Here is a 12856-nt window from a genome sequence, read left to right as displayed (position 1 = left end):
GTGCTTAGTAGAGTGATGCAAATTTTGAAATTTTCGCTCCACAATACTTAAACGATTCCAAATCGGATCCTGACTAACCTCTCAAAATTTGAACCCATTTGGTGAGAAACTGAGATGGCACAAACCATTTGTAGTTTGTATGGGAATTACTATGGTAAAACCAAGATTTTTGTTCATGTCTATCTAATAATTCACCATATCGGTCTGCTTCAAAAACTTTCAACTGTACTTGTAGGAAATTTTCTCAGCTACAACTTTGTTCAAGACCACATTTTGATTAAAAGCAAGGATCGAAAGTTATCAATGGTTAAATGCGCTGATGTCTTCTGATCATGCTCAATCAACTGCTCAGCAGGCAACATTGGTGTTTATGGGGCGTTGAATAGGACACAAAAGTCATGGCTACTATGTCACACTGCAAAATACAGTGTTGCCTACAGAGCAGCTGCTTGATCATGTCATAAGTTTACCAATCTCTTAAATAATTAATAACTTTTTCCTGTCTCGTTTTACATAGAAACAATTTTCAGCAAAGTTGTAGCTGAGAAAATTTTCTATAAGAATTGCTATCGAACTGTTTCGCAGCTCAATATGGAAAAAGACTAGAAGGCAATGAACAAAAAGTTGAGATTTCCCATAGTAATTTACAAGTAAACTTCAAATGGCTTGTGCGAAGTCTGTTTCTAACCAAATGAGTTGTAACTTTGGGAGGCTAATCAGGACCCGATTTGAAACCATTTAAGCACTGTGGAGCGAAAAAGTCAAATTTTGCACTGCTTAGGGTAAGAATTTCACGATCCTCCGGAGCAACTTCCATTTGCAAGTAGGCCTGCACTAGGTCAATTTTGCTGAATTTCTTCCCGCCAGCCAGGGAGGCGAACAGCTCGTCCACCGTTGGAAGCGGGTGCTTATCCTCCACCAGGTTAGGGTTGACAGTTTGATTATAATCCCCGCAGATACGTACACGGTTGTGGGATTTCTTTACTGGCACAATCGGCGTCGCCCAATTACTATGGTTGACCTTTATCAACACTCCTTCAGCTTCTAACTTGTCGAGCTCAGCTTCAACAACCTTTTGCAGATTTAACGGAATTTTACGTGCTTTCAGGAATACGGGACGGGCATCATTCTTCAGTGGCAGGTTCGCTTGAACACGGGAGATCTTACCGATAGAATCTTCTAACATTTTCGGAAACTTTTGCAGCAGTCTCTTCACAGTAGCAGCAGGATCAGTAGCATCATATGGAGCAGTTTGGTTATTTCCCGGAGTACCTTTACCTATCTCGTTAACTGCACTTTTCTTCAACAACAATGTGTTCCAATCGACCGGCATACGACACAGCCATTCGCGCCCGATCAACGGATGTTTTTCCGACTTCACGACGTACAATGGTAAAAGTGTGTTTTGTCCATCGAATTCGACACACGCGTCCATTATCCCGAGCATTACAGGAGTTCCTTTAATTTCAGTTTGGGTCTTACAAGTCCTATTGAGAATCACACTGACGTGTTTTGAATTTGCTGCTGCTTTATTTTACGAGATGTTTATTGAAAATTTAGTGCAATAAGTTCTTTAGCTGGTGCATAACGGTGATATCCAGTGGAAGTAGGCTAAAATCGAATGTGCAAATTTTCTCCTGCAAACTTCTGCTGCCTGCAAGCCAAAATGGGCACATATCTATCAGAACCACTCACAACGAAGGATTCGAGCGAGGAGGCAATTGATTTGCTTGCTCGCGGTTCCAGCTCGATGCAAGGCTGGCGGATCAGCCAGGAGTAGTAGTTTCTAGTGAAAGAAATGATCTCCATCACATCACTAAACATAACTACGAGCAATGATTTGAAACTGCATTCCAAACCCCATAGTTAAAAAGAAGCGGATGCATCCAACGAAACTTTTAAGCGCAAAAGAATCATTACCAACATAGGAAAAAATTCGGAAAGATAATTCCATTGCATTATTTTATGATTCTTCAATATTGTACAAATATTTACACATTCCACACAACTACACATAGTAACTCGGAGCGTTTGGTACGGTATGTCCACGCACCCTTCCACCCCTGTAGATTCAAGAAATGTTCCCATTAATTTCCAAGAATCATCTTTGCGGCAAATACAACGCAGTAGGCCTGGCCGTATTGATGTTTATATCATATCTCAGATATGCTGTAAACATCAATTAGACAAAAAAAAAATGATTAGACCTCATCTATTTAACCTAATCATTTTCCAGGATGCTTTCTCGTACTGGCTGCGTTTGTATTGGATTAGATTAGATTAGATTAGATTAGATTAGATTAGATTAGATTAGATTAGATAGCAAAATACATTTTTAAAATGTTGTACTTCTTCAACTATAACACTCAAATTTACGATAAAACATCCTTTGCTCTTTTTCAAAAACTTATGCTCATATCAGGTCAGAATGACGTTTGCTTCATACTACCGGAAACACCTGTTTGCAACTTCCACTCACTGCATGCAACGTTAGCGATGTTCGCAATAAACCAATCTCCTGCTCCATCAAATTTTGTTTACAAACAAACCCGCACCATTCTCTCATTTCCCTTACAAAACACGCACTCTCCCTCTCTGTGACCATTGATATTATTTTATGGCATTCTCAAAAGTTGGGTAGGAATGATATTTTCATTCATCCCATCTCTTTGCGCCGAAACATATTCATTCGATGCTCTCTTCCTCTCTCATGCTATAAAACGACACCAAATCGTTTGTTCAGGGTTGAACTCTTCATTCATGTCGCGAATATAAACATTTGATTCATTCTCTTACTGAGCTGTAAGCCTCGCTGTACGGCAACACTATCGTTCCTGTTTTGGAGCTGCTACGCTATCCAGCACAAGTTTCCACTCGATGTAAGCTTTTCAGTCTTTAGACGGCGCTCGTTCGGTTAAGAACGTTGGGTTCTGGTCTCGTCTCGTGGAAGGTTGTGTTCTGTGAAGGGTTACCGTGCATTGTATCTACGGAGATAGTGATTTTTGGATATTGTTCCAAACTCCCCCTGGGCGGTTTTTGATCGAAAAAAAAACTACCTTGTCAAGGCACCCGGCCAGTGCAGTTTGAATACCGAAAACGGAACAACAAACGAGAGAAAGCCGGCCGTTGGCAGTTTGTTGATTGGTGCTAGTGCCAACAATGGGAAGAAGTGGTCAGTGAAGTGTGACGAGAGGCCTGTCCAGGAAGCGGAGAAGTTTTTGTTGTTCCCTGCTCTGTCATAGTGGCACCAGCAGCGGTGTGTTGTATATTCTTCGTGTTTGCAATTCTTCGTTCGGAGGAAGTTGATTGAATAATTGCATTTGTGTTTTCATTCGCATGGATTCCCGATGAGTTGGTGTGACGAATAGTTCGACAGAAGGGGTGAATGATTCTGCAACGGTGATCAAAGATCGATTTGGAGTATATTGTATATTACAGTGCGTGGTTTGAGGGAATACCTGAAACGCCCAACCAACAGAGGATAAAGAGAAAAGTCAAAAAGTGAAGTGGTTTGTGTGATTGGCTCGACGGGCGATCATTTGATCATACAGGTGTGCAGAGTTGCTGGTTTGGTTGTGGTAGTGAAGGAAGATTGCTAGAGCGAACATGAAGATCGATTCCAAGTGGTTTAGTGGCATAGCCGGTGGTGGAGGCCTGTTCAGCTCCACCACTACAGCGATTCCGTTGCTGTTGATGTTGATGCCGATGATGACTCCGATGGTTGCATCTAGAACGCCGATCGCGTTCACGGTAGAGGAGCACATTAGCAATGATCCGGATTTGTCACAGGTACCTAGGCGTGAATTGAATGATTGTTCTTGGGGAACTGCGCTAGCGATGATAATTGAAGTTACTTGTTCGTTGCCGTTATGATCAAATTAGCGATCTGGTAGAATTTTGTGCTCCAGGATACGATGAGTTGATTGTTGTGTTGGAACTTAAATTTTAACAGTGGTTTGGTGACTTTAATTAACTATGCACACCGTGTCCAATGTATTCTGATACAAGTTCAAACTGCATTTTTTTTCGCATCAATGCTTCGGATGTTATTAATGATTTCATTAACTGAAATGCATTATAGTATTGATCCATTACAGTATATGTTGTTGAATTACCCTGCCTTCAACCTGTCTGATCAGATTCAGACGTTTCTCAAATGCATTGGAGATGGCACGCACGACTTTCATAGGCATCCCATATTCGTTTGAAAATGGGTTTTAATTTGATCAAATTTGATACCCTGTGTTCGTTTACCTTCGACAGTGTATATGACCACATGCTATAAGCCCAAGCGATTCAGATCTGGTGAACTGGGAGGCCATAAAATTACATGAGATTATCGACATAATTAAAGTGCATTCTTTTAAATGTAATATTAAAATTTATTGTTTGCTGTGTATATTCAAAAAATGTTCACAATCATGAAAATATCTGCTTCTTATTGTTAATTATAGCATTATCATACTTCTCGATTACTTTTTCGATGGGACGTATCAGCTTTTGTAAACAATGCATTTGATCATCGATTTGGCGTAGCTGGTAGCACGTCCCCGCATGCTAACACTACCTGATAGTGGTGTTAGTATGCGTGCGTGATCTACCAGGTACGCCAAACCGACGATCAAATACATTGTTTACAAAAGCTGATACGTCCTTTTGAAAAGTAATCGAGGCTTATTTTTCTTTCATGCCTTGCGTATCGGACACTTTTCCGCTTTTGAGAGTTTACAAGTGTTACTCAAATGAAAATTATGATCCAATATCTTAATGATCATGTTTTTTTTCATGTCTGAATTACGTTTATAATTTCGTTGGTGCTCACCACAGGTTTTCATTGAAGATTTTTTCGAATCTTCCCTTTGATTCATCCCACAAATTTCTCAGAGTTCTTGTCAAAATATCACAAGGATAATCTTGTTGGAGTTCTCTCTGGTATAGCATTTTCTCTAAAAATCTTAAGAAATTTTCTTCAGAAAACTCACTCTACAATTATCCTTACATTTTTAGTAATTCTTATAAGAACTTTTGAAATTTTTACCAGGCTTCTTTTTAATATTCTCTTGGAACATTGCTCAAATTTCCTCAATACACTTAATAACCATGGAAATCTTGGCAGAATTGTCTTTTAATTCTATTCCTAATTATCTCAGAATACTCCTTCAAATTCTCCTCTAAATTATGGTCATCTCTCCTCAGTTTTCCCTACACGTAAACCAAAAATGTATTACATCGAATGTTAGTTGCATTTCCTATCCTCCTCCACAGCGAATACCGCAGAGTATTATTTAAGTTGACCTTGAAAACGATGCAATGATATTTTATCTTTTTAATTTCGTATACTGTCTACGCTTTTGACTATGCCAGCAAGCTTTTTATGTACAACGACGCACACACTTGCCACGAATCTCTCCAATTCCCGTTCAGCAGTAAAGCATGCGAAATCAAATTAGCAAATCATATACTATGAGCGCTTCTTATTCGCTTTTAGCCTATCCACGTTCCTAAGCATGGAGAGAGTAGTGGAGGAAGCACAGGTCTGATAATCACAACGTTCGTGGCTTGTGTTCAGTCGGCAACCTTTTTTCCATAAAAATTAATTTCTCTCAATAATACACTCCACATTTTTCGGTATCCAATTTTCTTGCATTGGATCGCAGGGCGTTCATGTGGTCTTCACTAACATCCTGCGCTGATGAATCCCACATAATTGTAAGCAAATCTCATCCCCCGGTCTGGTGCACAGAATTTACACACATTTGCCATTTTTACCAATAGGTTAACTTTGAAATAATCCGATCGCAGTATTCAAATGCACGAAAAGATAGAAATTTCAGCAAAATTAGAGTATTTCCCGTTTTGCGGTCTACATCCATGCCTCTCACGCCAAAGGCATGAGTTTAAATCTCATCACCGGACAAGTCACGACCCAAGATTATTAACGTGACTATAAAGAAGAAGAAATAAACTTTCAAGTATATTCAGGGTGACTAGAGAACTGGGATATCGGGAAAACCAGGAAAAAGCCGGGAATTATAAATCACTGGGAAAAGTCCTTAAATGGTGACGAATCAAAACAAATATACTTCGTCCACTCTTCGGAAAACTTAAGATTCTGGTCTTTAGAATGTCGGAATTTTTAGGATTTTGTCATTTTGAATCATTAGGAGCATTTAGAAGGAGTTCTAGGGACAACACCAATATATTTCCGGATTAGCGAAAAGGGACTTCTGACTAGAACTCCAAGGCAATAGTGTAATGAATTGCAAAATATTTGTGAGAAGAGTTTCTATTCAAATTGAATTTATGGTGGCCCTATGGCAAGTTCCATGACGACTGTGAGACTTCAGGTAAATTTCTAATATAATTTATAATAAGTTAATATAAGTCAATAAGTTCTGAGAAGATTCTGATGAGCGTTGTTAGGAAAACCGAGATGTATTTTAAGGCTAGTTAGTCCTGAGGATAGTTTCTAAATAATTGCAAACGAATTTCGTTAATAATACCAAAGAAAAAGATTTTTTGGGTTACATTTCTCATGGAATTCTGACCTAGTTTAAAAAGATTTCCAATGATAATATCGAAAAAAAATTCGGATTATATCTAGATAACCAAGGATAATTTTAATATACGGATAGAGAGAAATGTGAGGAGAATTCCAAATTAAATCTCATAAGACTTCAGACACATAACATATGTGGAACTTCACGCAAAACTGCTGCCTAAAAGTTGACCCCTTTTTCATTTCCTCACTGGTATAACTGTTATAGTTGGACATCGATCTGTCAAAATTATTTTTTCGTGATATCGAATCTGAACGTTTATAAGGGCTAATGTCGTAAACGTAAACAATGACTTCTTTCATAAATTTCTCGTAATTTTTTTTTTTTCCTTTGGTTTGTTTTTTCCGTCGATCTTGTTTTCCGTGCTGAGCACCAATGCTACCGACGTGCCAGGAAGGCAGCTCCCACACCTGGACCCTACCTATCGACCCATCAACTCATGAACCGGGGACCAACGGCTTTACTTCCCATCCGAAGGAAGGCGTGATCAGAGATGTTATGCCTCAGAACATCCCGGCGGCGCCGACTGGGATTGAACCCAGGCCTGCTGGGGTGAGAGGTAATCACGCTTACCACTACACCACCGGCGCCGTTGGAATTTCTCGTAATTCAAAGTCAAAGAACTTTCCCTATACACAAACACCGTCGCGGCTTACTTGAGCGAGTTTTCTTTTTCGAGATATCCTCGAAAACAGTCAATGTTTACGTTAGTGACATTGGCCCTTAAGAAAGATAAGCAGATATTTGGTTGCATGCTCACTACACACTATTTGAAAACTACCCAAGTTTTGATCTGGGTGGACTCTACCCAAAGTTGGGTAGTTTTGAAATACCATGTAAGTATTGACGTTGACGGTGGCACTGAAACTTCGTCGGTGCTGCAACTCTTTCTCCTGCGGTAAAATCCTTTCAGCATCTGTAAATCTGTGCATGAAATCTACCGGATCTTATCTCTTCCCTCCATCATGGTACCAGCGAGCCGCCGTCGTTTCTTCACGCAATTATTGAGAGTATCTTATGGGATTTTTCACTGGAGCGAAAGTGTAAGAAAATGACCACCATGTTTCACGCACAGATTGACGTTCGCTTATGTGTTTTTACCATGGGAGTAAAGAGTTACAAAGTGGCTGACAAGGTGAATTTTCAAATTCATGCCATTTTTTTGACTAACGACCGTTCATTAATGAAATAAGACACCTGTTTTTCAAAGAAAAATATTTATTTTCGAACAAACTGACCGATTTCACGTGAGTTTGAATGTTTACTTCTCATTTCTGAAGAACACTCGGACTTTTCTCTTGATACCGCCCATCAGAATTTGCACAACTTTCTTCTTAACTTTTCGTTGTGCTGCAGACCAAATTTTCTTGAAGCAGTCAACAGGGCTTGCTTCTCTTCCATCTTTCTTAAGATGCCGTTTTATTATTGCCCAGCATGTTTCGATGGGACGAAGTTCAGGGCAGTTTGGGGGATTTTGCAATTTTTCGACAAAATCGACTTTTTCCTTCATGAGCATCTCCAACGTAGCAGAAGCATAGTGAGCAGCACGTTTTTTGTTGTCCCTAAGTATCTGCAGCAGATCTTTGTTTAAGGATTTGAGGACGCTGTTGAGAAACATAGTGAGGTTTGAAGCCTTGAATATTACATGTATCGATAAGTGTTCGATTTAATTTGTCATCCTTCTTGCAAAATTCTTGCGAATGGAATGTTAGCTCAAAACACTGCACATTTTCTACATGGTATTGCCTTCCAGAGATTTATTTCTGTTTTACGGATTAATTCTCGCAAAACACGAGAAAAGGGCCTATCATTATCGACTCTCTTCATCGATTTTCTCTTTCGCGAGTAACCCGACTGCTAATGATTTTTCCATTTAGTATGTTGTTTCAGGCGCAAGCTAACATCATCTTCTGTCGAACAGCTGGCTGCGAGCTTAGCGAGAAATTCGTTCATGTAGCCGTAGTAAACCAAAGAGAAAAGCGATGAAGAGAATCGATAAACGAGGATAGGCCCTTTTCAAATGCTACGCGAGAATTGGGTTGTTTAGGGGTATTGAGGTAAATACATATTCGTTATCTGCATTAAAAATGGAACCGAAACCCAAAATTGCATCAATTTTGGTACACTGAAACTATTTTAAATAAGTACGATTACATTAGCAAAAATCACCATCTTAGCGCCCCTTGGTGGGACTTTGTATGGGAGCAAGCTGTCAACGAATAGATTTAGTGTCAACGATCAAAAATTTAAATATTGATTTAAAAATCGAGATGAATGTATACAGGATCGATAAAAATATCGTTGTGCTCAGAAAACAAAGCTCTATCAGATGATGTATTTAAATCGGTATATTTTTCGAAGTTAAACAATCCAATTCCAAGAATGAGTAGTTCCACCGCAGCTATCAAATAAACAACCCTAATGAAAATATTATGGTTATTTTGCTTCACGCCATGTTTTGGGTATCATCCAAAGCATTTGTGGAAAGTTCGACTATTTGGTTTATCGTTCATTTATGGTACAGTGGTGACCCGATTTTGTCAGCCCCCGATTTTGTCTACCCCCGATTTTGTCTACCTCCGATTTGGTCTACCCCTGATTTTGTCAGCTTTTTGACCCGAGTTTGTCAGCCTATATGATTCAATTAGTTTTGGTTGAGGTGGACTGTTTTTTCAGTCGTATTCGTATTTTATTGATTGTCGAGCTCAATAATGACATTTTTCGAGAATTAAATGTGCAGCGGTGGCAAGATCAAAGCAGGGGGCCGCCTCGGTTGCCAGCATTTCCACCTCTTCCAACGTCTCGCCTACTACCGCCAACACGACGTCGTCCGCAAATCCTACGATCTCGACTCCATTGGGCAGCTTCAGCGTTAGCACGCCGTTGTACATCGCGTTCCAGAGCGTTGGGCCAAGGATGGAGCCTTGTGGCACACCTGCCGTGATCCGGATTGATTTCTCTCGCATGTCCGTCTCGTAGACTAGAACCCGGTTCTGGAAGTAACTCCTTATAATGCTACACAGGTAATCAGGAACCCTCATTCAATGCAGTGCTTCGGCGATGGCCTCCCAGCTGGCGCTGTTGAATGCGTTCTTCACGTCGATTGTTATCACGGCGCAATATCGATATCCTCTCCGCTTCTGTTTAGACGCTTTCTTGGCACTCTCGACCACTGTCCGAATTGCATCCACCGTTGATCTCCCTTTCTGGAATCCGAACTGCCTCACCGACAATCCATGCTCACTCTCCGTGCATTTCGTTAGCCTGTTTAGGATGATCTTCTCCAATAGCTTTCCTACTGTATCCAGCAAGCATACAGGCCTATACGATGCTGGATCCCCGGCGGTTTTCCGGGTTTCGGCAGCAGCACTAGCTTCTGTATCTTCCATCGGTCCGGGAAGTGACCTTCATTCAGACACTTTTGCAGCACTATCCTGAACATGTCCGGGAACGCCTGGATCGCCGCCTTCAACGCCACGTTGGGGATTCCATCCGGACCGGGAGTTTTCTTCGTCTTTAGCCCTTTCGCCACTGCTTCGAGTTCCTCGTTGGAGACTTGTCTACCTTCGGTGTTGTCTGCCTCTGTCTCGCCGTACGGTGTAGGTGGCCAGGTCATTTGGTCATGCTTCGGGAAAAGTCCCTCCACGATGACTTTCCGCTTGTCTGGACACATTTCAACGGGCATCGTTGGACCTCTAATCTTCGCCATCGCGACTCGGTATGCGTCACTCCAGGGGTTGGCATCAGCGTCTCGGCACAGCTCCTTGAAGCAGTTTGACTTGCTCAGCTTTATCTCCCGTTTTAAAGCGGCCTTGGCTGCTCGAAACACCACCCTTCGCTCTGCTCTGTCTGCATCAGTTCTTGCCCGCTGAACGCGCCTTCTGGTTCGGAGACAACTAGCGTGGAGCGTGCTAAGTGCCTCGTTCCACCATTAAGCTGGGCGCCGTCTGTTCCTTGGCTCCGATTTCCTCGGCATGGTTGTGTCGCATGCCCTCGCTAACGATTCGGTCAACTCGTTCGCGCTTTGGTCTGGGACGCTGCTGTCTACCCGGAGAGCTTCTACAAAGAGATCCTTGTCGAATGCCTTCGTCTTCCACCTCCGCTTGCTTACTTTCGTTTTCCACATTGCCGTAGGTATCCGTTGGCCAAAGCTGTACCTAATCGCCTGATGGTCACTATGAGTGTACTCCTCACATACTCTCCAGTTCATACTTGCCACTAACGACGGACTGCAGAAAGTGACGTCGATAATGGATTCCCTACCATCTTTGCGGAAGGTGCTGAGGGTTTTTTCGTTGGCCATACTGACGTCCAACTTGGCCAGAGCTTCCAGCATGCTATACCCTCTTGCGTTGGTACATATGCTTCCCCAGTCCACTGCCCAAGCATTGAAATCTTCTCCAATGACGATTGGTCTCCGTCCGGTGAGCTCCCCGGTGAGTCCATCTAGCATCTGGTGAAAACTGCTCCATTGTCCATCTCGGGGGTGCAAAGCAACTACATACGAAGGTTCCATTAATTTTGGCGGTCACAAAACCTTCGTAAGACCTCGTCACCACTTCTTGTATGGGATACCTGCCCATAACTTGTATTGCCGCCATCCCTGCTCTATCGGCCACCCAGTTATCGTTATCGGGAGGGACTCGATACGGCTCCGCAATCATTGCAACGTCTCACTTTGTTTCCGTTGTCGACTGCCACAACAGTTGCTGTGCTGTGTCACAATGATTGAGATCTATTTGGGTTATCTCCATTACTATTGGCCCGCTATCGCCTTTTTGTAAGCTGGACACCTGAAACTTCCCGTCATATGACCGTTTCCGTCCTCCTTTCTGCAGAGCATGCTCCTCCAAATTTCATTCAGAGAATTTTTATGTGGGGTCCATGGGACATATGCAAGTCTTTATTATGCACTATGTATTATTATTTTTGTTCTTACAGAAAATTCTTAATCACATATGCATTGAGTGGCCATGCAATTCTTATTTAAGGCCATTTAGCCAGCCCCCCCCCCCCTCCCCCTTCACACCATCAATGTAAGAATGTCTTTCCTTATATGACATTTACGAAAAGTTTGAAATTCCAGCTCCCCCACCCCCCTAAATGGGCTCGTATACATTGAATGATTCCTAAAACATAAATCTTGCATTATCAAACAGCATTTAAAGATATTATGTTAAAGAAATTAAGCGAAAAAAAATGTCCCGATTTTGACAGTGTCCCGTTTTTGTTAGCCCTAAATTCATTAGGGGGTTGACAAAATCGGGACATTACTGTATTTGTTTATTAGGAAAGGCTTCAAATAATCGCCATCAAATAAACAGTCGTAGTAGTATTATGAGCCAGCTAGTCACTATTATGGGTCAGTCAGTTCTGCGTGTTAATCAAATGGAAACAACTCATAATTGTGGGTGACTCCAAGGGTTTGTCACTCTACACACTTATTTTGCGCCTACATTTTTCTCAGTGTGCCTCAAGTGTACCGCGCTGTTTCAAGAGTGCCATGTCATCGGATTGATTTTGTGTGTGTGAATAATTGTATGTTTGGCAACCCGGTATTTTGACAATTCAAATGTTTTTTTTTTTTTTGAATATCAAACCGTACAAGCTGTCGAAGACAATCGTCACGTCAACGCCTGATCAACAGAATGGACAGCGTCAAGAATACTCTGCACCGGGACATCAAAGATGAGGACTTTTTTCTACCATCTACGGCACGACCACGAACTGCAGTCCGGAAGTGTTGGTAGGCAACCGCTACTCCTGCCCTGAACTGGAAATGTGGCCTCTTTGTGTGACACTGTACGTGATGGTGTTCTTCGAGAGCCCATTCGTGGACGTTGAGGAAATCCGTTGACAATAATCCCAAAGCATGGATCACCATCCAGGAGCAACTGGAGGTGGAATGGATGATGCAGGAAGTCAATTCGTCACAGTTAAAATTTTCCAAAATCTTCCCCTGCTACCCGTACGAAAACAATCCGTAGAAGTGCTACGTAGATGCAAATATCTGCTCCAGCCAGACGGGAATGTCCACGTCACCGCACAGTCATTCGATATTGGATGATATCGATGGTGAAGATGATGATGAGCATGTCCAATGTCGAATAAGTCAGAAAATTAATTAATAAAATTATTTGCTCCTATTTAATTAATATATTTTGGATTAATTTTAAATGATTTTCATTCGGGGACTGAGGCTAAAATGTTTAGTGGTAGAGTAGCAGTGATTCTACCACCGACAAACCGACATGACATTTAATTCTGACTTATGCCCGAAAATCGCAAACGGCCGA

The 12856-nt window shown here is 41.6% G+C and overlaps 2 protein-coding genes across 5 annotated transcripts in view; one reads left to right on the top strand and one right to left on the bottom strand.

The window, feature by feature from the left end:
* Positions 1-712: 712 nt before the first annotated feature.
* LOC135708858 (uncharacterized protein K02A2.6-like) lies at positions 713-1435 on the bottom strand. Its single transcript, XM_065231034.1, has one exon. The coding sequence runs from the start codon at positions 1433-1435 to the stop codon at positions 713-715; it is 723 nt and encodes a 240-aa protein (XP_065087106.1).
* A 1440-nt stretch (positions 1436-2875) lies between these two features.
* Positions 2876-12856, top strand: part of Fas1 (fasciclin 1) — a 564588-nt gene continuing 554607 nt past the window's right edge. For 2 of the 4 annotated variants that reach the window (XM_065230990.1, XM_065230989.1), the window contains exon 1: positions 2878-3789. In XM_065230990.1, coding sequence (XP_065087062.1) covers positions 3607-3789 — 183 coding nt within the window. In that variant the 5' untranslated portion in view covers positions 2878-3606. Of the gene's footprint in view, positions 3790-12856 lie in introns of all 4 variants that reach the window. The other 2 variants (XM_065230988.1, XM_065230992.1) reach the window with 2 other exon arrangements.

Source organism: Ochlerotatus camptorhynchus, unplaced genomic scaffold (assembly GCF_037179485.1).
Source record: "Ochlerotatus camptorhynchus isolate MF236.1 unplaced genomic scaffold, CSIRO-AGI_Acam_v1.1 ptg000336l, whole genome shotgun sequence".
NCBI lineage: Eukaryota > Metazoa > Arthropoda > Insecta > Diptera > Culicidae > Ochlerotatus > Ochlerotatus camptorhynchus.
This window is presented reverse-complemented; position numbering and strand designations above follow the sequence as displayed.